At 38.3% G+C, this 26,124-nt stretch overlaps 1 protein-coding gene across 1 annotated transcript in view; it reads left to right on the top strand.

Annotated features, from left to right (window-relative positions):
- The window catches only part of LOC128369405 (neuropilin-1a-like), a 98,376-nt gene that overhangs the window by 52,539 nt on the left and 19,713 nt on the right, over positions 1-26,124 (top strand). Inside the window, exons 6-10 of the mRNA XM_053330442.1 lie at positions 94-260; positions 14,847-15,002; positions 16,629-16,773; positions 21,515-21,690; positions 22,001-22,156. Coding sequence (XP_053186417.1) covers positions 94-260; positions 14,847-15,002; positions 16,629-16,773; positions 21,515-21,690; positions 22,001-22,156 — 800 coding nt within the window. The remainder of the gene's footprint in view (positions 1-93; positions 261-14,846; positions 15,003-16,628; positions 16,774-21,514; positions 21,691-22,000; positions 22,157-26,124) is intronic.

The raw sequence follows: 26,124 nt of genomic DNA, 5'->3' as shown, positions 1-26,124 counted from the left end.
TCAATTTGACCCAGGAGAATGACATGAAGGTTAAATAAAATGTCTACTTTTTTAAACACTTGCTAATGTTTTTCCTTTTTGCCTTTCTGACAGATTTTGAGTGTATGGAGCCACTGGGCATGCAGTCTGGGGAAATCACCTCGGAGCGGATCACCGCCTCGTCCCAGTACAACCAGAACTGGTCCCCTGAACGCTCGCGCCTCAACTACCACGAGAACGGCTGGACGCCCTCAGAGGACAGCGTCAGGGAGTGGATACAGGTCAGACATGTTTGCTTATGTTAAAGTTACAGAGTTTTTTTGTGGAAAGAAATAAGTGCCGGTATTCCCCGTATTCACCTGTTCACCGGTCAATATCGGCCGATCATCAATAATACATTCTGAATTTCTACAGTAAATAAAAGTTAGGAAGACGATGTCTTTTTTTTACAAAATGCATTTATTAAAAAACTACTTTCATCATGAATCATGAACGCCACACGTCAAAAACATACATTTGAGGATCTTGAAACAAACTTGTGACTTTTACCTCTGGTATATATCAATAGTTTGATTTCTTTTTAACTATAAATTTTATTAGCTAGAAGCACTCTTTCCATTTTCTATTAGCTTCTGAAACTATGACAATCAAGCTTTTGCATTAAATTATGTTTAAACACTTTATATTTCCCAACTAAAATATACTTTAAAAAACTGTCTTGTGCAAAAGATGCAATAAGACACAATAAGAGTAAGATTTAAACAAAAATATAAGTTGAGCATTAAGTTTTATTCCCTTATGTAGCCATGGCAACATTACTATCATCTTATACCCTTATGTAACCATGGCAACATTACTGTCATCTTTTTGTCTATTTGCTTTTTCCCGTTTATCCAAAGTTGTTTTCCGACTTACCCGTGAAGAGAGAGGCGAGTGTCTCGTAGTGCATCCTGGGTAATGTAGTTTAAGTGTCATAATGAATCTCTAAGAGACACTGATAAGGAGAGGACAGGAAAGGTAATGTGAGCTTTTGAGAAGTCTCGGCACACCAAGGGTTAAAATCTAGAAGTGGAGGTACCGGCCCACTTAAAGCACTAGAAAAAAACAAAAAAAACAAAAAAATGATGTCACATTGGTTTTTCATTCATTTTCAAGTCTGACCTCAAAACAAACGTATGCTCATTCACTCGTGGAGAAACGGTGTTCCTCAGTTTGAACTCGCCTGCACCGTTGAGATCTTGCTCACATCTGGTCAGAATATTGCTCACTCATTTGTACCACTCCTCTGCACGTTGTAAAGACCCAAGATAGGAAAAAAAAAAAAGTCAACTTGCATTATTTATTAAAACTTGCCTCTTCAGCACAGTTGAGATTTCTCATTTCACTTGTTAAGCCTTAAAAAGCAGTCTGCAATCTTTAAATGTGGAGCAGGACTAGCCCAGTGTGTTTGTTTAAGTGTCTTTTATTGAGGATTCAGCTTTCTAAACTTACTACTGTACAGATGTGAGAAGGAGGTAGAGAAGACAAGATGGCTCAGCTTTATTTACAGACATACAGAGACACAAACAACAGCTTCTCTTAAGGTTATGGTCACATTTCTGGGAGTTTATTTAACTTCAAACGATACATGATAGTAATTGTGAAACATGGTGATTTGCGTCTATGTCACCGTACAGTATAATGATGGTGCATGTTGTCTTGTCTTTTATCTTGGTTAGTTAAGTTTTAATTAAGTTTATTCTGGTCCTTCATCTCCACCAGAACTAGTGACAAGCCAAAAGGTAAAAACAAAAGTACCTATTAAGCTATATATAACTATAGAGTTTGCTTTTCAAATGTTTAGTGCACTTTTTTGTCTGTATATGGTGATTTAGGAATACAGGTTATTACTGTATTTGCTGAGTGACAGGTAGTTAGCTATATGAGCCTTTCCAATAAATACAAGAAAGAAAACCAGATTATTGAAAAATCTGTTCATCAATCTTGCATACTAAAAAAAAAAAAGAATCAATTCCCTCACTAATATTATCTGACATGATATGTTACCCCAACATACAGACAATTTAACTAAAGTGTACATGTATTTTATAGTTTAATACTACAGTGTAAGTATTGTGTTACACTGTAGTATTACAACTGAATTGCGTGAATACCACAAAGGTCAAAGGCTCTATGAAGTGAAGATGATGCTTCGTGCAAACAATTAAATAATTTGGCAAATATCAAATCACAGTAAAATGTTCATTCAGAATAAGAAAATATCAACCAAGTACTGTACATGCCAACAGTGATGGGGGCCACCACTTTGGCTCCGCCCCTGCACAGTTGACATAAATCTTTCCTCATGCTAGCTTTTTGTCTTTGCTTCCTCCGATGTAAAATTTGTGATTCTTTTTTTTTTTAAGTGAAGACGCATGAGTTCAGACAGACTGAGGTTCAGAGTGTAAAAAAGGTTTTAAAGCAGCGGGACTTTTCACAGACTGCCCTTGAATGCACCGATCATCACCTGTTTGAACCAAAAAGCGAGTAACAACCAAACCTCTCAATATGCATTCTGGTGGAGTTCATGGTTTAAAAATACAAAATAATTAAGCCCTATAAGCTTCCTGGAGGAAAAGTCTTATAAAGAGTCGTTCTAGATAAGCTTATATGAGAAGAAGAAGAGTGGTGAGGTTGCAGGTAATTATATAAAGTAATTATATAATCTAGCTGTTCCAGATTTACCCCTGCTGTGTTTGTTCTTGTTCATATTGTGTGTTGTATTCATTGTTCTGCTGTTATTCTGGGTGTTGGGTCTGTATTAAGATGATAATTTATTCAGGTATTACTTCTGCTTTGGTAGACCTGGGAGACTAATGTAGAGAGTGTCGGATGATGATGGGGAGCGACTTGATGGAGGAGCATAGATCCTTTTTATCCTATTTTATGAAGAAGAATGAGGGAATATTAAAAATGCTAAATGCTAAAATGCTAAAGAAAAAGTCAAGTGGGTCAATTTTTCACGAGTAATGTTTATTTTATTATGAACAACAACAAGTGCTGTTGAAATACCCCAAACCCCCGACCTTCACCCCCCGCCCCCCACCTCTCCTCCCCCCTCCACACAGAAACAAATCTCAGTCCAAGCTGAAGTCAAAAGTTGACAGCTGTTTTCATTGAGACTGCATTAGCTCCTTCCTTATTTTACAATGTGAAATAACAAACTGAATTACAAAGATGTTCATTCATCATCAAAATGGGTGTTTTTTGTTTTGTTTGAATTATAGAAGCAAGGCGAGTTTATTTATATAGCACATTTCAACAACAGGGCGATTCCATCTGCTTTTACATAACACATAAAAAGAAAGAAAAAGACAAAATGTAAAAGCAACAATGGGCAAAATAAAAAAAGACATTTATACACAATTTGAAAGTGTCAAATAGAAGATAAAGATACGCTTAATCAGAATAAGAGAGATTAAACTGGAGAGTGAGAGTTACAGTGCAGAGTAAGTAAGTTTTATTTAATAATAACTTTATTGTATAGCACCTTTTCAATTATACAATAAATGCAGCTCAATAAGTGCTTCAGCAATGCAAAAATTAATGGAATATAAGATGGAATATAAGAATAAAATAACAATAAAATAGTAAAAGTAGCTTAAAAAATAGAAAAAACCTGCATTAAATCAAGTAAAATGCAATGAATGATAGGAATAGAAGAGCTAATTAAAAGCTAAAGTGAAGAGATAAGTTTTTGTCTTTCTCTTAAAAAATATCAGAAGTTTGTTCCATAGTTTTGGAGACGTAATTCACAAAGGCAGCGGCTAACAGAAAAGCTGCAGACTTCTTGATGTTTGAACTTAGTGCTCTCCAGGTTTAGCTAGCTTTTAACTTTCCTGCCTTGTTGTTAGCAGGTGTGTTAGCTAGCTCTCTCTTTCTGCTGTTGCTATTTAATAAAAAACAGCGGCTAAAAGAAAAGTCATTAGTCTTGATTTAGAAGAAGTCAGAGTTGCAGATTTCTTAGAGTTTGAACTTAGTGCTGCTTCTCCAGGTTTAGCTAGCTTTTAACTTTCCTGCCTTGTTGTTTGCAGGTGTGTTAGCTAGCGCTGTTGTGTAGTTAATAACAAGCTAAAAAGAAAAAACACATCAGCACAGTCATGTCAGAAAGTCCAGTGTTCAGCTATACAGCATTTTGGCTTCGTCGGAGGGAAGGATATTACTTTATATGACCAGACTTTTTAAAAGCCAAGTATAACAAAACAAACTTAAGGTCAGTCAGCAGTTAAGTTGAATACATTTGGCACCAGTAGACCAAATTAAACCACAGTCTGACCAATGCTGATATGCAACTGTTTCTTCCTACGCTCTTGAACGCCCCCCCTCCCAAATAAGTGTGCAGTCCATCAACTTTGACTAAAATTACAGGAAATTGAAGCTGATTTCGTTTTCTCATGGCGCCAAAACATCAGACCTGACAGGATCTAACCCTAAAAGAAAAAACTAATAACTCTAATAAGGTTTGGAGCAAGAAACGCATATTATTAGTCAACATCTTCCCCTCAGACAGACCCGGTGTTAAGGTGCGGCTGGTGTGTGTGCAGGACTGTCCCCATTGTGCATGACAGGAACTCATAGAGGAAGACTCACAATGCCCCTCGCTGTAAGAACAGACCCTCTCTTCCTTCCCTCGGCGGTTGAAACAGGAAGTAGACAGGAAGACGGCCTCGGTGCTCCATTAGTAATAGCGGCTCTCTATTGTCTGTCTGGGGACTTCTTTTAGCTGCCGGGCAACAGCCGAGCCCTCTGGGATATCATGATATAATGACAGTGTTTTAATAGAGGTTATAACGGGTTAATACAATATAGAGAGGGGCTTAAGTTTACCTGTAGGTTAATCAATGTACCCTAAAATATACCAAATTAATTCTCCAATCTGATTTAATTTATCAGCTATGCCTCGTTAAAATGACGTTTAGAAAATGTCAACTTTTCGATTAGAGGAAATAGGCTTCATTGTGTTGTCATTGTTTTTATATATTTTTAGTGTAGGGGACAATTTGGAGATGATGCAGTTGCCTATATATATCTATCCCAATCATACTAATGGATTGGATAGCAAAGGGACTATCTATATAATCTTATTTATTTGCATTACAAACCCCCTCTGGGCTGTCAGGAGATGATTGTATTGTCCAAGGAGAAAGGGGAAACTCATCATAAGTAGTACTATTTTTAGCTCGGTGCGTTGTGCTCTGTACCTTTTAAAGTTAAATTTAAAACAATTCAAGAGGAAATCACACTGTTTAATGTTTCCCAAGAGATGTATTTAGTGCAGCTGTGACATTTTAACGGTAGGTATAGTCATTGTCTCCTTTTGTCTACTGCCAACGTACCTCATATATCAATATTGAGATGTGGATACAGTCTGCCGTAGCTCTATTTAAGGTTTTCTATTTTAACATCCTTGATAAACAGATTATATCATAACCTCTGATTTACCTGAACCATGAACATCCTCATGTCCCCCAACCCCTATTTGGTTCAAGATTCAAGGTATCTTTATTATCCCGGAGGAGCTATTTGGTTTAACAGCCAGCAGTCGTACAAAAACAATCAATAAATAAATACAGAATTACATTTTTTTAAGAGACATTTAAAAGCTTCATCTGATTTAAAACCAACCCTACACCGTGAAATGAAAAAGGGTACAGAAACTTTAAAAACGTGCTTGTTGTATTGCCTTGAGGCTTTAAAAAGCTACCAAATCTTTTTACTTTTTCCACTCTTCACTTTTGATTAAAAGCAACCAGAGAAATTAGAGTAAAAGCAAAAGGATACTCATTTCTCATTGTATGTTTTTTAAAAAGTAGATGGAAAACACTTAGCGTCTGCTGAGCATGTATAAGCCTTCTCAGCAACACTGTGCTAATGCTTCACTGCACAGAACTCCAGCTGTTGACCTTTGACCCTCACTGTTTTCCATACGGACACACAAACACACACACACACACACACACACACACACACACACACACACACACACTGACTGTAGACACTGCAGAAGGTGACGACACTCCTCGCTCAGTCCTCCCTCATCACTTTCTGCTCACTCAGTCATAAGATTTTCACCACCGACCCTCTCGGTCACACGCTCGCTCCTCCACCTTGATGACTTGAAGCTAACGTGTGTGTGTACATGTGTGTATGTGCATGTACATGTGTGTTTGTGTGTTACTCAAGTAAAGCCTTGTTGGCAGCCCCTCCTGAAGTTAACAGCAGACCATCCCCCTGCCACAGTGATTTATAGCCTCTTAACCAGTGCTGCTGCTGCTTGCCCCCCGAATCTGAGAGGCGTTTGAGTTATGACTGTTGGATTTCGTGAAGAGGACTTTTCCATTTTATTTGATTAAGTGTGGTGCGTAGCCAACTCTGCGCAGCGTGGTTTTTGCCTTACGGCTTTCCATTCATCTTACTTGAGAAGAAAATTATGACTTAGTTAATTCTTGCATGCCTGCCTCTTCCACTGCAAACACCTCTATTATTCATTTAAAGGCATTTATATTTTATTGATGCTATTTTCAGGTTACGATTCATAATGCTGTCGGAGGGTGATGTCACGCAGTGGCAATTTGGATGGCGGCAGACAGTGAGCTCATTATCTGGCTTTTATGATGAATCTGTAATCATATATTATACTGTAGTGGCTCATTTCATCATCATCACGCTGGACAGTGGACTAGTAGTAATAGTGGTAGTAATAATTTATTACAGTTTATAAACAATTTTTCAAAAAGAATGCGCATAGAAATAAATAATTAACAATAAGGCTGAAGCTTTTGGTTTATTATAGCGGCCCTGTTTACATTGTAATAGGCAAACCTTTCACTGCGAGGTTTAGGCTTTACAAAAACAGAAGCTCCAAATAATTCATATACACAATAAGATCATTCCTCAGTTTTGTATTTGTTTGTATAATTTATCTGCAATGAAATGGAAAAACAAATTAAAAGAGGAATTAATTGTTGAGCTAAAGAAGGAATTAAAACTTGAACTTTTTAAATAACTAAATATAAAAAGATTGATTGTCTCCTTTTTAATGAGAAAAAGTAATTTAAAAAAAAAGAGAGAGTTCAAAATATCCGTTAGCTAGGTTGGTAGGTTTTTATTTATTACTCAATTAAAAAAACTGCACAAGGAAAGTTAAAGGAGAATTATGTAACGCTGACAGCAGACGGTTAAAATGGCTACTACAGTCCAAATTCAGAAAGGTGTCTCCTCCCAACCATCTCAGACTCAAAACTCATGCAGGTTTATAGGTTGAATCTAATCCAAGTTAATACAGTTTGTTTGTTTGCCTCCATGACTGCAGCCCGCTGTGTGTGTGTGTGTGTGTGTGTGTGTGTGTGTGTGTGTGTGTGTGTGTGTGTGTGTGTGTGTGTGTGTGTGTGTGTGCGTGTGTGCGTGTGTGTGCGTGCGTCAGCGTTTCCTATCTGGCAACCTGGACGAGTCGAAATGGGCGTCAACTTGATCTCACAAAAATACATGAAATGATGACAACCTCTTAATACCAGATTACATGGTGGTGTTAAATAATGATGTGCCACTACCATGATCAGGTTGAATGGGCAGTAGTAGAACATGCTAGCTTAATTTAGCATGTTTCCTTCATCTCTGATAACATATCATCATCATTTTATGAGTTAGTGTAACTGTTGTTCTGTCTCCTTTAGTCTGCGTTGTGTTGTGTGAAGTATGGACCAACACTCTTTGACTTTTGACCGTTTATTGCCTGAATACAGCATGAAAATCCACGGGTCAGTTACATAGGCACAGCTCATGGCCTCAATCCTCTCATACTGGCACTGTTCATTAATAAATTATGATAAATAAATACACAACAAAAATATGTACCTGAATATAGCATGAAACTCCTCTGGTCATTCAAGGCACAGCTCTATATAGAAAGGTTAGCAAATGTTAGCTTAGCTTAGGCGCTAAGGAAGCTAACTACACACTGACAAAATATAAACAATTTCACACATTAAAGTGAGTACAATGCAGTCACCACTTTCTGTAATATAGTCGGACATGATATCATGATAGCTGTGTCACTGAATTATGTTATTATGACAGATTTAATGTAACGCTGTGCTTCATGTAACCTACCATGAGCTCAATCAACAAATAACAAAAACTCTGTTACATTAGTGCAGTAAATATATAACATATAATATATTAGCAACAAGTGCATTTGGACAATTGACACATCGCCTACATACATACAGGGATACAAGATGTATATCTAAAGCTGCCTTCAGGCTCCTTTTATATGAATGTGGTTCAACATGGTCAATAGGTGCAGCTTTACAGGTCGTAGGAAATTGACTTGTTATTGAAAACCATGATGTAAGCCCGGGAAAGGCTTCCTTCCCCTCCTGACTTCAGGTATTTATAGATGCCCTGCCGTTTGTCTTCAGGGTCTCTTTGACGACACCAGGAAGAACTTGTGCATCTGGAGAACACATTTGGGCCTGGTGTGAGCGAGGTGTGTTGTGGAAGCCGGAGCTAAGGGGAAACTGAAAGACAAAAGATCCTCCAGAGAGCATTTAAGAGTCTCGCTATCCAGAGCAGGCCTCTGGAGGAAAGCCGCGGTGAACTTCCAAACTCGGGAAATGTCAATAACCGAGACAAACCTCAACACAAATCAGACTTAATTACACAGAAACTTATGTGTGAGGCCTTGTCTGAGTTTTGTTTAAGCACATTAGTGGTTGTGGTGGAAGAAACAAGGAGGGCTTTGCATGCTAATCACACAGCTGTTTTTTTAATCAGTGAAAGGAAAGACTTAAAAAATGATTAAATGGAAGTTATGTCATTTATCAAAGAAAATAACGCCCCCAAACCATGTAGATCTAATTAGTCTGTTGTTCATTTTGAATTGAAACCTCGAGGCTCCAAAAAAGAAAAATATTTCAGAAATGAGAAACAGAGTCACTTACAAAATTCTGTTATGACATTTTATGAGCCCAGTGGTTATAAAAGTCACTCTGCAGATACATAATTATATCAAACTTTTCAAACTGTAACATTACCATGTGTTGTTTTTATCCAGCAAGAATCTAAAAAAGCAAGGTTTAAAAAGGTGCTTTTTGCAGGTTTCAGCTCTTTAACTACAAACAGTGTACACTTGCGAGTTTGGCTCTCTCCATTTTTCCTCTTCGTGTTTTACAATTTGAAAGATGTGTGGATCTGTTTTTCCAACCGCTGCTGACAGCTATTGCTTTCAGTTCAACTTCTGGAAAGCATGAAAATCAATTTGCTGATTCACAAAGCTTACATACTAATGTGAATTAGATTAATATGAGCATTTCTTTTTTAGGAGACAGGGTTCTCTAATTAGTAGAGTTTCTCTTTTTAGATGAAAAAACCTCGAGGCTACAAAAAGAAAGCTTCTCAGAGATTTAAAGAAGTCCTAATTTCACTTTAATGCATTATTATTATTATCATTATTAATGGAAAGGCTTCAAATTCTCTGAGCTGTAGCAGTTTTAAGCTACTAGGAATAAGTGTTAGGCTCAGATTTACCAAATAAAGCCTTTACATAGGAACATTTCCATACTTTAGCTAGCTGCTGAGATACATAGATTAAAAATAGTGACAGTAAAAAGGCAACATACATGGATTTATGCAGGTTTATAAGTAGCTGTAAGTTAATTTATATTCTGTAACTCTCCTCAGTGAGCATATTACTTTTAATAATATGAAAAATGTGAAATGAACCACTGTCACAGCATTCATTTCTTCCATTTGGACTGAAAATGACATCAACAAGACAGATACAATACGTCGATTGTTACATGAACTCATCCGACATGAGCATAATTTGAAGCAGAACAAATGCTATCTCTAAAACGGCAATTGAATCCTTTCTTTACCGTGAACACCACATCACTTATTTAGTTATTTATTTTATTAGTAAAGAACTTTTTTTTTCTCTCTGACGCGGTACTTTCCGAAGAAAATTGTAAAAAACCCCTGAGAATGAAGTAATTGAGACTATCACTGTTAAAGCAGAGTATCCTGTTTTGGAAGAAAGTAGCATTGTTTTTTGTTCAGTCTCAGTCTCAGTCAGTCACACTTCTACTAAATTATGCCCCCCTTTCCTTCCTGCATTTTGTTCCCTTCATTAAAAAGCTCTGAGTGTGACTCTATGCTGTGGCATCCATGTAGGCACTGCCAAGTGCTGAGTAATTAGAAGATGGAAGAACAATTAGTCTTAGTCGTTTGATAGAGGAAGTCTGGAGAATGGAGCTTTGACCAGCCGATGCAGAAAACATGTAAAGCTCTGAGAGTGCTGAGGCTTTTTCCTGTTTCAACTCTGTGTCGTTTAACAGTGGAGACCCATCTGTTCTCTCACTTTAAACCTGTTGAGTTGTGCACCTAAATATTTGTATCTGTGTAAAGTTGTCTTAGTATAACAACAAGTTTATATATATTGCTGTAAGATTGCAATATGCATGTATCTATATCTGCACTGCTGTAACAGTAAAAGGGGGAAAATTCATCTTTAAGGTATTATTTTTTCCGAAAGCTAAGCTTAAGTTCAATGTTATATAGAACTGGGGTCAGGATCAAGTTTGTGTTCGTATAAGAACAAGTTTATATATATTGCTGTAAAAGTATGATATGCATTTTCGATATTGGCACTGTTATAACAGACAAAGGGGGAAAAGTCATCTTTAACCTCTGAAGCTCTAGGCTCTTTTTTTAGGTTTCTGCTTGAAAATGACATACCCAAAATGAATAGAGTATATCTCTGCATCTACAAGGTCTATCTGAATAATTTTGGTGTCATAATAAAGGTAACACTTGTGAAATTTGTTCAGATGTGTAAGTATCAGTATTTATGTCACTGGCTCAGAGTAAATTAAGATGGCACACAAGCATAAATGACATTTAATTTCCACCTGAAAAAAGAATTCACACATTTTCATGAATATCTTTTTTATTAATTATTATTTTAAATGTGAGAGAGCTAAGGTCCAGTTTTCTGAAAGCAACGCTTAAGTTCAATGTTATATAAAACTGGAGTTGAGATCAAGTTAAATCATACGGTTTAGAAAGAAAATCTAGGTCTAGAACACAAAGTAATGTTTATTATTCTTTACTTTCTTGTAGTTTTTGTGCCTTTCTCTTCTATAATACAGGTTATTTTTGAGTTTTAAGGCCTCAAAAAACCTTTCAAATCAAACACAACAATGCTGGAGACTTTTTAGACATGACATCATGATTCTTCATCTTTTTTAACCCAACTTTAGATTATTGTAATAAACCATAAAAATGATATATAAGCTTCTTTATCTCATTTCTCAACAAAACCTACTATATACACACAGTGTCTTTGTCACATATAGCCTGTGTGGTGCATTGTGGGTTCATCTCATGAGAGCTCAGATGAGAATGCAGCTGGGAACGCTGGCGAGCAATCCCACGAAACAGCTTTTCCCAGGGGTCTTCCTGTCAGTCTCGGAGCCCACGCAGACCCACGGGAAGCTATTTTCCTGCCTTTTTCCTGAAAAAAGCAACAGTGGGAGAAGTTAAATAATGGCCTCTGGTGCTTTCCCATGTACAGTATCACAGTGGCAGCGTCTGTTTGGTAATATAATTACACACCATATATTACAGGCATCCCACATACTGAAACGTTGAGTGTATTTTGGTATGCAGTTGATCGTTTCCAAACTCAACAAACAAGCAATTTAGTTTATAGTCTTTAGTGGAAATGAAGCGGAAGTTAAATGTGTATGTGTCTCCGCTTAATTCACAGCGCTAAAAAAAATAAATTGATTTAATTTCATGCATTAATGCAGTTGGAAGGAAAGATTATGTGATAATGCAAAAAAAAAAGGAAAAAGACATGATTAAACTATACGGAGCTCCAATCTGACTTTGTGAAGTGTTCATAATTTTAGATAAGTTTCAGTATTTGTGGACAATACACTCATGTGAAACCCTTAAAATAGACGACTGTGAGGCTTTTCTGTTATCGCCACCGCCGCCGCCGCTCTCTTTGATGATAACTATCTCTTCTCTTAATAATATTCCTCTATCTTTTCCTTTTCAAGCACTTTGAAGAGCCTTGTTTCTGGACGTTGCTTCTCCTCCAAGTCAGATAAAATGCCTCGGCCATCTGAACAAGTCTCTTTTTTAATCTTGTATTTAGCCCTTAGATCATAATTTCATTTTTTTTTTTTTTTAAAGTGGGGTAAAGAAAGTAAAGCCATGAGATGTGATAAAGTCACTCTGATTTCACTTGAAGTTACTTGTAAGAATTTCTTTAACCTTCGTGTCGTCCTCCTGGGTCAAATTGATCCTGTCTGTTTTGACTGTTCCTTCCTTCCTTCCTTCTTTCCTTCCCTCCTTCCTTCTATCTTTCCTTCCTTCCTTCCTTCCTTCCTTCCGTCTGTCCTTTCTCCCTCCCTCCTTCTCTTTTTCTTTCCTTCCTTCTGCCCTTCCTTCCTCCCTCCCTCCTTCTTTCCTTCCTTCCTTCCTTCTGTCCTCCCTCCCTCCCTTCTTCTTTCCTTCCCTCCTTCCTTCCTTCCTTTCCTTTCCTTCCTCCCTCCCTTCCTTCTTTCCTCCCTCCCTCCTTCTCTCTTTCTTACCTCCCCCTACCTTCCTCCCTTCTGTCTTTCCTCTGTCCTTTCTTTCCTTCCTCCCTTCCTTTCCTTCCTCCCTTCCTTCTTTCCTCCCTCCCTCCTTCTCTCTTTCTTTCTTCCCCTTCCCTTCCTCCCTTCCTTCTTTCCTCTGTCCTTTCTTTCCTTCCTCCCTTCCTCTTTTCCTTACTCCCTCCTTCCCTTCCCTCCTTATTTCCTTCGTCCTCCCTTTCCTTTCTTTCCTTTCTTTCCTTCCTCCTTTCCTTCCTTGTTCTTCCCTTCATCCCTTCTTCCTCCCTTCCTTCCCTCCCTTCCTTCCTTGACACGAGGACAACAGGAGGGTTAAAGTGAGAAAGAAAGCAAGATTGAATCATTCTTCAAATATGGACATTTCACAAGGTTTATTTTAGGGACGTCTGGTCTGGGGGATTGCGTGCTGGGACTCGGGTCTCTGTGACTTGTTTTGCTATTCTAACTCAATCAGACACAAGACAACAAGTTTAGTCAGTCTAGCCTCACAATAAAACTGGGAAATTTACTCTGGACCACCAGACAAATGTTGTGTATTTTAAGCTGTGGCAGATAATTGTTAATTTAGAAGAACAGTCATGGTCTTTAGGGTTTTTTTAAGGATTTAAACTATACATATATGGTAAGTTGAAGTTAAATTAGCATTAGCATCTGGGCTAATTTGGTAGCTAAAAGTAAGTTTTTTTTAGATAAGTCTGTGTTGTTTTATCTATTTATGTATAGCGCTTTGTTTCAGCTGTGGTTGTTTTAAAGTGCTATATAAATAAAGTTGAAGTTGAAGTCGAAGTTTGTGTGTTCAATAAAGAGATGTTTAGCTTATTTTAGCACAGACTGCTCACCTTTCTCGGTCAAAATGAGACAAAAAACACCTTTTAAAACTTAACTATTCAAGTGACTAGCAAGGTAGCCACTAATAAATACAATACTTCTTCTTCCATATACCTCACATTTCATCTTTGTGTTTAATCTAGCCTATATACTGTAATGTAATTTTGGGATTATTATAGTAATATAGTCATTTGTTTATTGGGACCATTTACAATGTTAAACATAAGTGTTACCCTTCATTAGGTTAATATTAAAACATCACAGCAGTCAGTCAACAAGTTATTTATATATTGTGTAAAGTACCATTATTTTTAATCCATTACAATACTCATTTAGCTTCTCTTATCTATTCTGTGCTGTTTTTATATTGTTGTTTCTTCTTTTTGCTGCTGTGACAGAAATAAAAGCATGACGGTAATCACATGTCTGCTACGTCCCTTTTCTAGGAATAGATTGTTTTGTTGATAATAATAATAAGAAGAAGAAGAAGAAGAATAGACTGTGTACGCACATGGATGGAATTAAGCTTGAGAGCCTTTTGAATCATTTTCAGTCTATACCTCCTTCTTCTTCTTCTATCGTTTTCTCTTTTTTTTTTTTTTTTACTGTAAATCTTAAATCACAACAGAGGCTGAAAATGATCGAAACGATTTTAAAAGCTATTTCAGCTGTCAGCACTTCATCTCACCAGGTTTAAGTGGCAATTTGAGGAGTAAATGATTGAGAGGAAGGGGGATTGGGAGGGGAGTTGGGGGGGGGACTCATTACTTACAGCACTTATCAGCATTATGCTGGTGGAGTATACTAACTGCATAATGTTCCTGTGAAGGTCTTCATCGTGTGGTGCAGAGGGGGGTGGGGTGGGGGGGGGGGGTGGGGGGCTTCCTATCTCTCTAGCGCCCTGCTCTGATTTTTCACTGTCTACTTATGGATGGATCATGGTATAATTAATGAGATCTGAGCCCCTTGTTTCCTCATTTGATTCAAGTGAAACATCATCCAGTGCAGTGTTGTATTTATAGGATGATGTTTTGCCTCTTTATGTATATAAAAATGACATTTAGCTGGCAACCCTCAAAAAATGTGCTTCTTTTTGATTCAGTTAGACTCTTTGACACTTTAGTTTGTGCCCTAGAACAAATCCAACCTCATGTTTGAGCAGAGTGGGGTTAAATGAGGAGACAGGAGCTCAGAACTTTTTCCTCCTTAGGCTTTCACTCATGTGCTTAAGTGCTTTTTGACAGTAAGTGTTATAAGAGAGTAAAAGCTCATTTGCTGCTTTTTTTTTATCACCTCTAAACTACCTCGCCTTTTTAATCTAGTCTAAATCTTTCAAATTGACCCTTTCTTTTGTATTTTTCTGTGTTTTTCCAGGTGGATTTGGGGTTTCTCAGATTCGTCACGGCCATCGGGACGCAGGGAGCGATCTCGAAAGAGACCAAAAAGCAATATTACGTTACATCCTACAAAGTGGACCTAAGCTCTAACGGAGAGGACTGGGTCACCATGAAGGAGGGCTCAAAGCAGAAGGTAATGATGAGTAATTTATGCTGTAAAGGCCCCTTATCTATCTCACACTGATGAATAATGAAGGTCTCTGCCTTCTAATCAATGGGGAGGACAGCGTTGGATGGCTGAATCAATGTTTTTTCAAGGCTGACAGTATTTCGCAGCACTCCTAATCAGAGAGCCATGACAGGAATCAGTTTACTGAAAGTCTGCTTGACACTTCTCCACTCCTCTCTTCAAACCGAGCATTTACACTGATCTTCTGGAAGCTGTCCGAAAAGTAACGACGGCGGAGGAGACAAATTGACAGCGTTCCAAAGTTTAATATTAAGCCACACATAGTGATAGACGTGATACAAATATGCCTCACATCAGATAAGGAGTCGAAAATACTGCTTAAATAGAGGCTTTTTTGTTTGATAGAGACTTGCTGAATTTTGTTCCCATGCCTCGTGCTACAATACCGTTCTTATTCTGTCAAGTTGCTTGAAATAAAAGTTGAAGTCATGTGTCTCGTCAGGGTCACATGTCGGGCGGGGTCAAAACGGGATCACATTCAACTTCTTCAACCTCAAAATATAAACCGTTTTTAGCAGTGAATTTACAGTCAGTTGATTATTACATACAGTATATATGTATGAAGCTAGGTAGGTAGATAAATAGGTAAGTAGGTAGGTAGGTAGATAGGTAGGTAGGAAGGTAACTAGGTAGATAAATAGGTAGGTAGGTAGATAGATAAATAGGTAGCTAGGTAGATAAATAGGTAGCTAGGTAGGTAGGAAGGTAACTAGGTAGATAAATAGGTAGGTAGGTAGATAGATAAATAGGTAGCTAGGTAGATAAATAGGTAGCTAGGTAGGTAGCTAGGTAGATAAATAGGTAGCTGGGTAGGTAGGTTGTTAGATAAATAGGTAGCTAGGTAGCTATATAAATAGGTAGGTAGGTAGGTAGGTAGATAGGTAGGTAGGTAGATAGGTAGGTATATAAATAGGTAGGTAGGTAGATAAATAGGTAAGTAGGTAGGCAGGTAGATAGGTAGGTAGATAAATAGGTTGGTAGATAGGTAGGTAGGTAGATAAATAGGTAAGCAGGTAGGTAGGTAGATAGGTAGGTAGATAAATAGGTTGGTAGATAAATAGGTAGGTAGATAGGTAGGTAGGTAGGTAGGTAGGTAAGTAGGTAGATATGTAGATAAATAGGTAAGTAGGTAGGCAGGTAGGTAGATAGGTAGGTATATAAATAGGTAGGTAGGTAGATAAATAGGTAAGTAGGTAGGCAGGTAGATAGGTAGGTAGATAAGCAGGTAGGTAGGTAGATAGGTAGGTAGGTAGATAGGCAGGTAGGTAGGTAGATAGGTAGGTAGATAAATAGGTTGGTAGATAAATAGGTAGGTAGATAGATAGGTAGGTAGGTAGATAGGTAGGTAGGTAGATAGGCAGGTAAGTAGGTAGATATGTAGATAAATACGTAGGTAGGTAGGTCGATAAATAGGTAGGTAGATAGGTAGGTAGGTAGGTAGGTAGGTCGATAAATAGGTAGGTAGATAGGTAGGTAGGTAGGTAGATAAATACGTAGGTAGGTAGAAGTTACTAAAGATCAGAAGTTGCAACTAATTTATATATTTATTCTGTATTTTTTTATCTTCAGCTCTTTACAGGAAATCGCAGCCCAACAGATGAGTATCGATCCCTGCTCCCTAAACCGACTCTGGCTCGTTACATCCGCATCCGGCCCATGTCCTGGGAGCAAGGGATCTGTATGCGCCTTGAGATCTACGGCTGCAGAACATCAGGTAATTCTCACCTTCTAAAACTCACACATACGGTACATGATATGAGGCTGAACTCACAGCTTGAATTCCTAATGCATTGATTTATGATTTTACAGTAACTGCAGGGATTTACACATTTTTACATAATTTTCATATTTTCATATAATCAACCGTCTTCATCCCTACAGGGGTCATTAAAGTTTAATGTAATCAAAATCTTATCTACTGTAAGCATTGCAGGCTTTTTTCACACACCCACACTAATATGATTCATCCTTTTTATATCTATTTTTAAGATACTGTAAAGCATGTAAACACAGCAGAGGGACAAAGTCATATCACACACACACAAACACACACACACACACACACACACACACACACACACACAGAGAGAGAGAGAGAAGGATATGTTTTGAGACTTTTCTGCTTTTATTTCATACTTCTTTTATTAAAGATGTGTATTAACTCTACCTGCTGTCATATATGTCCCTTTATCTGCTCATTTTAACAATTGATGAGCATTGTAATACATCATCGCATTCCCTTTTAGTCATTCAATAACAATATTGGACTTTTTCACCAAACCTTCTTACTTTTTTAACCTTTTTTGCAGTAAACCTACTTTAACCCTTGTGTCGTCCTTATTCTTCTTTTCTCCCTTCCTTCCGTCCGTCTGTACTTCCTCCATCCCCCTTTCTTCCCTCCTTCTTTCTTTCCCTCCTTCCTCCCTTCCTTTCCTTCCTTCTTCCTTCTTTCCTTTCCTCCCTTCCTTCCTTCCTCCCTCCTTTCCTTCCTTCCCTCCTTTCCTTCTTTATTCTTTCCTCCCTTCTTCCTTCCCTCCTTCCTTCCTCCCTCCTTTCCTTCCTTCTTCCTTCCTCCCTTTCTCCCTCCTTTCCTTCCTTCTTTCCTTTCCTTTCCTTTCCTTTCCTCTCCTCCCTTCCTCCGTCTTTTCCTTCCTTCTTCCTTCCTCCCTCCTTCCCTCCCTTACTTCCTTCCTTGACTCGAGGACAACAGGAGGGTTAATAAACTACTTTTACATGTATTACTTTACAGATATTACATGCACTTCCTTGAACTTAGGAGCATTTTTTTTTAGTAATACAAAATAAATAACACCTCATGCAAAAAGACTTTAACTCTGAATGGAAGTTTAACTTGATTCTGGCACTGGGCCACTGTTCATTTTGGACCATGCACTCTCCCCTTAATAACATTTTCTCACTTTTGCACATCGTGAATCAAATGAACATCCTTCTGGCTGTCAGATGAGAATCTCCTGCTGCTCTCTGTTGATTTAAAATAATCACTGCTTCCAAAGGGGGAGCGCAAACTCCCACAGAAGGACACAGTTATTCATTACAGAGGAGCAGAGGAAAATCATGCCACCTCATTACTCATCCTCTAACATTATATAAACCTCGGTCCTTGATGTGCTACAAGCAAACTCTCAATAGGAGAGCCCCATATAGGCGATATTAGGCTCTTAGTCATAGGAGCACAGGCTGTAGAGTGCTGGACTGATGATTCAAAGAAATATAATGACTCAAAAAGGGGAAGCTGTGAGTGTGTATGTGTTGTGTATGCAGAAGTATAATTCACTCTAAAACACATTACCATAAAATTGACCCTAAATTTAATCTTAAACTAAAGTCCTAGTCCAAATATGCCATATAAATAAGAAAAAAGTGCATGAATGACACTCTTTGTTTGGTCCATATTTTGAGTTTATAAGCACCATAAAGCAGGAATATACACACAACACACAGTATTGTAGGAAGTTTCCATAAAAAAACAGGGAGATGCTATAAATTCAAATTGTGGAGGAACTTACATCCTTGGGAGCTGTTGTTTTTAAGCGCCAGATATAACTCTGGAAACATTTGTCAAATACAAAATGTCACACTGAGAACACAACTGTTTAAGTCCGGATATTAGATTTAGCTTGTTGTGGATAATGAATTTCACTTGGCTCGCCATGACCAGATCATTGTTTCCAAGTATTGTCGAGTTCCCTTAAAAGTTTTCTTATTCCAAGAAAAAAACTAAAAGCACAGCTGAAGTCTCCCAATTAAACACTATTTATCCCAAGTATACTTCCCAAACACCTAAAATAGCAACATTAGAGAAAACAGATTGCAGTTGAACAGATTGAATTGTAGCCTCAAGGTCTCGTTATCATGCAACAACCAGTTAGTCTGTCAGTGTCATACAGTATACCCTCAAAACAAGACTTTGAACTTGTTCCAGGGATTCGGCAACTAGCTGCCTCTTCACTTGTAGCCTCTGTGGTGAAATGTGCATGTGTATGCAAATCTCAGACAGACGTGGAAATAACACAACAGTAGCAGAAATCTTACTGGGTATATGCAGCATGGAAAATAGCAACCAAATCAGTCCATGAAGTAGGAGTTTAAAGGCTTATCAGATGCCTCTATGTATGAAATGTGTTCCACAGTACATATAAACTATACTTGCATTGACTGACTGTACTTTTTGTATTTATTTGTTTAACTACTGTCTTTAAACCAAAATGGCCATCTAGGAAGTATCAGGTACGGATCAGGACACAATGAAGGAACCGATGGGCTCAGGCTTACTCAGAGTCGTTTATTGCAGGCGGGGGTTAAAACCAGGTAGGCAGTACAACAGGGAAAGGTACAATAAATCGGCAGGATAAACTCTATGGTCGGGGAATCAAAACTGGTCACTCACAGGAAGATACTCAAGGAAATAATACGCTGGAACTCAAAGGACAAGACGATCTGGCACAGAAGGGAAGGGAAACATGGCTTAGATACACTAGGAGGGAGAAGACAATTAGACACAGGTAGAAAACATTAGGGCTAAGGGGTAAGATGAGGCCTACAAAATAAAACAGGAAGTGGCACAAATCAACTAAAACCCTAACAGACACTAACAGACCCTGACAGGAAGTTAATGTTCTGCTCGACTACATTACCATAAGACACCATTAATACAGCTCAGAATCATTTTATACAACACAGCGATGGCAAAGTATACACAATTATAGCTTTCGCCTTACAAATATAACAGGAATTCGCAGGTATTTGATTAGCCAGCAGCCCGTGCAGTGTGTCACAAGATATATACATAACCTTTATTTAATCGGGTTATCTCATTGAGATCAACATCAGAAAACAAGCAAAGTTTTAAAAATCCTCTATAATTCATTCCACTTGTAAGGTGCAGAATAGTGGAAGCCAAGGCAGTCTTCCTTAGTTCAATGATTGCCTGAGAGGAAATCTTGGAAGCCATGAACTATCATCTGACAATAATTTAACCTTTTGGGGTGATGGCCAGTATTTTAGGGGAGCAGATATCCAGGTAACAGATATCTGGGCTAATGCGCTGGTCATTGTTTACAGTCCGATTAGCAACTTGAGACACGAGAACGGAGTTGGAGTTGAGAGACAGTATCTATAATTGGATAAATTTCATAAATAACCAGTTTACACTCAATTAACAGTTTAAAACTAAACAAGCATGAATAACTTGTAGTAGGTGTTTTCAGTCCAGATGATATTTGGGATTGTTTGCCTTCATGCAGCCAGAGCACGTTCCTGTAGAAATCACCAGAATGGAAATAGAAACCAGAACATTTCCAATCCCAAACATCGAGTCCCTTGCCTTTTATAGAGATTACCCGAGGGGTAAACAGTCCTGAGCTGTGCTCTGGTGAGAGATTTATAAATAAAAATAGTAGAACGTGGAGGACCAGCCCTCTGTTTCATGTAGTGATGTGCATGATATTATTCCCTGTAAGGAAATGCAGAGCACAGGTATCAACTACATCAGGTTCTTTTAACCATTGTGTCGTCCTCCCGGGTTAAATTGACCCTGTCTGTTTTGACTGTTGCTTCCTTCCTTCCTTCCTTCCTTCCTTCCTTCTTTCCTTCCTTCTTTCGTTCCTTCCTTCCTTCCTTCCTTCCTTCCTTCCTTCCTTCTTTCCCTCCTTCATTCCTCCTTTCCTTCTTTCTTCCTCCTTTCCATCCTTCCTTCCTCCTTTCCTCCTTTCCTCCTCCCTTACATCCATCCACCCACCCTTCCTTCCTTCCTACCTTCCTTCCTTCCTTCCTCCTTTCCTTCTTTCTTCCTCCCTTACATCCTTCCGTCCGTCCTTCCTTCCTTCCTTCTTCCTTCCTTCCTTCCTCCCTTCCATCTTCCCTTCCATCCTCCCTCCCTTCCTCCTTTCCTTCCTTCCTTGACTCGAGGACAACAGGAGGGTTAAGGTAAATGAAAACTGCTTTGTGTTGCAGTAAAATCTGAGTCAGGTTGAGCTTTATTTCTGGACTGCCCAGGGTTTTTTGGTTGTTTTTGGACAGAGCCTTCTGCATGAATCATATTCTCTGTAGCCACAATTGTTAATGTGACATTTTAAATCTTCTGCTCATACAAATGTGTGAACACCTCTGTTCATCCAGACAGCTAATGTAGTATAAACAGAAGAACTATGTGGGTGTCTGCTGTCTTTGTGGCACAGCAGTTGAAGCACTATTAGTAATTGTGTTGGCAATAATAAAACTAGTCATAGCATTTCTCGTAGTTATAGTGGTGTTAATGATAGTAAACAATACAATAAGAACATATCCACAAACAAACCATGCAGTCGGTTGCATCTGTAACCTGCTAGATGCTACTAAATCCTACATACTGGTCCTTTAACTCCTTTAACCGCTGTGATAAGACCTCTAAAAAGTTTCTTATGCACCCCTCTCTCCCTCTTTCTCTTTCTTTACAGACTACCCTTGTTCTGGGATGCTGGGGATGGTATCAGGTCAGATCTCAGATGCTCAGATCAACGCCTCGTCTTTCGTCGATCGAGGCTGGGTGGCCGAGAACGCCCGATTATTGACGGGGAGATCGGGCTGGACCGGAGTACAAACCAAGCAGCCCTTCAGAAACGAGTGGCTACAGGTGGGTTACAGTTTAATGATGGAGAGCAATTTATTCACACTGCAGAATATATATCTGCTCTGTAAATCAGATTCAGTTACAGTATCGTAACATCCCGTCATCTAGACAAATGCATGCTATTAATATTTACCTTATACAAACTGATATACCTGCATCTCCTCCCTCATATATTCCATTATATGTTGCAGGATAGAAGTGTAACTATTGTTTTTAGGCCAAATCAAACACACTGATACACAATTCTTTATGGATACTGTGAGTTTGTTATGTGTGCTAATCAGCTGTTCCCTCTCCTGTGCTCTCTGGAAAGGTGGATCTGGGTCACGACAAGATGGTGAGCGGGGTGCTGATCCAGGGGGGGAAACACCGCGACAGGAACGTCTTCATGAAGAGATTCAAGGTGGCCCACAGTCTGAACGGAGAAGAATGGCAAATGGTCAAAGAGGAAAACAGCACCAAGACCAAGGTTAGTTGACTAAGTTGTATAAATCTACACATTTAACCACATTTTTTGCCACAGGTCAAGGAGGAATATAAACCTCTAGCTCCTTGTGAATAAAAAAGCTCATAGGATGTGAAAGGCTTCATTCAATGGTGGAGTCAGATAAAGTGTTGTTGACATGAAATAAACTCCCTCTTACTTTAATTCTTTAATTCTTGGAAGTCATCAGACAGACAGTTAAGTGACCACAACGCCGCTCTTGGAATGAAATGTTTCACACTCAAATTACAGACTACTTCATTCATGTTAACTCTATTTGGGTGGGACATGACTGCTGTCTGGTGGATGGTGGATGGCGGATGCTTTTGTGTGAAGTACTCAACAACAAAAAACCTTGACCCTAGGAAAGATGAAGCTTATTAGGAAGTAAACTCATTTAACTTGTCACTTCACTTCACAGCAGATCAGAGCCCCCTGATATTCTCGTTGACTTCTGCACTTCTACACATTTAGTTGTATTAATCAAACTTCTTGTTAGGTTTGGGTGTTCATTCATACCTTAATGATACTCTTATCATGCTTCCTCTTTCAGCTCTCTAATAATGTCCAGGCTATAGTCACTCTCCTAGAAAAGTGTTATTGCTTGTGGTTGATTTGTAAAGGAAACAAGCTCCGTCTCCGTCCAACACTATCAAAACAAAGTCGACACCAATGATGCTACTCATGAGCTCTTAATATACCTGAGTCAATGAGGCAGTAGATAAGCTCTGCCCACAACCAACCAGCCAGCAAAAGAAAATAAAAAGGAGGGAAATTGATTTATGTGAGCCTGTATACAGTATTTTACCTTAACAGCAGTGCTAAAATACTGTGAAACAATATGTAATGAGGCAAGTTTTATCTGAATTTAAAAAAAACAGAGTCACAGCCAGAAACTGATGGGTTAGGGTTATAAACTATGTTCTCTACCTTATGAATGAACAGAACTGTCTAGTTAACATAAGTAAAATATCCATCACTTAACAAATTAACAAGATAGCTCCACCTTAAAACTCAAACTTCACCAAAAAGAAAATGAGCTGCTCACATGGTTTGATTGACAGGTGGTCTTTGGGCACAGCAGCGAGCGCTGAGCACTAAAGATGGAGACCAGATCAAACGTCAAGAATGTCTCCGAGTACCACAGGAAATCAACTCAGCTCTGGAAATATCAGAACCCACCGCTCTTAGTTTCTAACCCTACTTGGCGATTTAAGTGACTTTGATTCTGATCCTCAAAAGGAAATTCATGTCATTGCTTTCAAGACTCTGACTTCCTGTTTCTCGGGCCGGCCCCAATCGGTGCTACATCCTCCTCTATGCGTTCCAGATGGCGGGGCAGAGGACGAGATCAGCCGTCTGACTCCTGCTGCTTTACTGAAGACGGAGATCTAGATGCTCCCTCTGTCCCCTCTGCTCTGCCTCTTTACTCTGTTTCCTGTGTCTTTTTATAAAAACCTCTTCAAAAGACAAGGCAGGAAGCTTTAGAGAGGCTCCGGCTGTTACATACATTTACGAATGCCTGTCACATACACCCTGTCCATACAGTGTGCTCATGCTTAAACATGAGTCTATATATACAGTACAGTGGCAGACTTCCTGTTAGCTAGACTTAAAACCTGAAATATGCTCCAAGAAAGGGGACATTTGTGTTTCATGTAACAACATGCACCATATTGCATGTTTCCTATAATGTTAGTGTCATTACTTTAATGTAGCTGGCTTAATTTAGAAATGAATTTTAGGGCCTTCATAGACATTAATTGCATTGTAGGTCTCTCAAAGTATATATCAACACTGCAAAATGACAAAGTAAACTATCTCAGCTTAAAATCCTAATGTATGTTAATGCTAAACTGTTTAAATGAAGGTAATACTAACACCTTATTTTACAAGTCCACAAGATTTCCTTGAAAGAAAAGCTCCTGTATGTATAAACCCAAGTAAATATTAATTTATTATTACAGTACATTGGTAGACTTCCTGTTAGCTAGACCTAAAACCTGAAATATGCTCCATGAAAAGGGACATTTGTGTTTCATGTAACAACATGCACCATATTGCATGTTTCCTATAATGTTAGTGTCATTACTTTAATATAGCTTAATTTAGAAATGAATTTGAGAGTCCTTATAGTCATTAATTGCACAGTAGGTCTCTTAAAGTATATATTAGCACTTCAAAATGACAAAGTAAACTATACCTAAACATGTCAGCTTAAAATCCTAATGTATGTTAATGCAAAACTGTTTAAATGAAGGTAATACCAACACCTAATTTTACAAGTCCACAAGATTTTGAAGAGAGTTTAATTGAAAGTAACTCTGTCATTTGTTTCTATTGACAAGAAAATTAAGAATTTCCTTGAAAGAAAAGCTCCTGTATATATAAACCCAAGTAAATATTAATGTATTATTCAATTATTATTGGAAACTTCATCCTCTATAATTGTAGAATTATATATTGGCCTGAAGACAAATCTGTAATTTACCAAAAATTATCAGCGGACAGTGATAAACTCTCTAGTTTACACTTGCAATTATTTTTAATTAATTGATTGGACGTGTACTAATTAAACACTGACCCAATTTTCTATGTCATTAGTACTAAATGACATAGTCCTCTCTAAGAAACTTCCTAGAGGTGATTGGGAAATCATTCATAAAGACCTGCTGAATGAGGATAGTGAGTATTTATTTTAATTCTTTGACATTTTTGTTCAACTTTCATATTTTTCATTTGGCAGTAACGATCAATAGTCTCAGTTTGATTGATGACCGCTTGTACGCTTCATGAGCTGTTAGCATGAATCAAACAGTTTTGTTCTGACTGTTATAATAAAGCAGTTCTTTGTCAACATTTGTACATACAGACAGGTGAAAATGAAAGAGAGGAAAAACCTGAATAGATGGAGTCGAGAAACATAACGCATGCAGATTCCTCCACACAGGTGCACTGTATGGTTCAATCAAGTAATTAACATCCAATCAGGCTCTGTGGCTTGTATAAAAATGCCGAGCAGACCCAGCTGATTCTGATTTTATATCAAGAGGAAAGAGATCTAATTGACTTTGAAAGAGGGTTGATTGGATGGTAGGAGCTTTAGTCACAACTACTGATCGACTGGTTGATGTTTCAATAGGAACAGTGACTAAAGTGACATCTGTGTTTAGATCTATGAGAAGGACTTCAGTAAATATGGTCGGAAATTGTGGTCAACAGCACACATTTTATGATTGTGCATTAGTGCGATATATAAGGAAATGTCAGTGTAGAGTATCAGGAAGAATGGTCCGGGGATAATTACATAGAAAATGATATTATAGCAGGGTTGCAGTGCAAAAACCCCTCATTATAAAGATGAATGCACTTTTGAGAGCTCAGTGGTGCAAAAACATAAAGCGCTAGTCTACAGAGATGTGGAGAAAAACATGATATGGTCAGATGAGTCATGCTTCAGCATATTCTCAACAGGTGGGCGATGGCAGATCTGAATGTTTGACCCGTACTGTGAGGAGGTCTGGTGGCTCTGTTTTGCTGTGAGGGGCATTTTGCAGGCGATTATTCCCCTTAGAGGAAAGAGTCACTGCAAATCAATACAAAGTTGTTCTGAGTGATCACCTTTATCCTAGGATTAAATATTTCCATCCTGATTGGTCTCTTCTAGGATGACGATGGATACGAGGGGTCACTGAATGGTTTAATGAAAGTATGAAAGTGATGTGAATCAGATGCTATGGCCTTCACAGTCTCCAGATCTCAACCCCACCTTACCAAGACACTTTATGTTTTTCACATAGATTTTTGTTTCTCTGGATAAAAAATAGAAAAACTGTAAATGAGCCGGAGTTCGCTTTGAAGTCTACTTTTCGCTGTTGTTTTTGGCCATATGTAGAACAAAACAACATATCTCATAAAGTGAACATATTCAAAGGAGCTTTAAAAAAAAACAT

Source organism: Scomber japonicus, chromosome 12 (genome assembly GCF_027409825.1).
Source record: "Scomber japonicus isolate fScoJap1 chromosome 12, fScoJap1.pri, whole genome shotgun sequence".
Taxonomy (NCBI): domain Eukaryota; kingdom Metazoa; phylum Chordata; class Actinopteri; order Scombriformes; family Scombridae; genus Scomber; species Scomber japonicus.
Note: the sequence above shows the minus strand (reverse complement) of the source record. Positions and strands in the feature narration are given on the sequence as shown.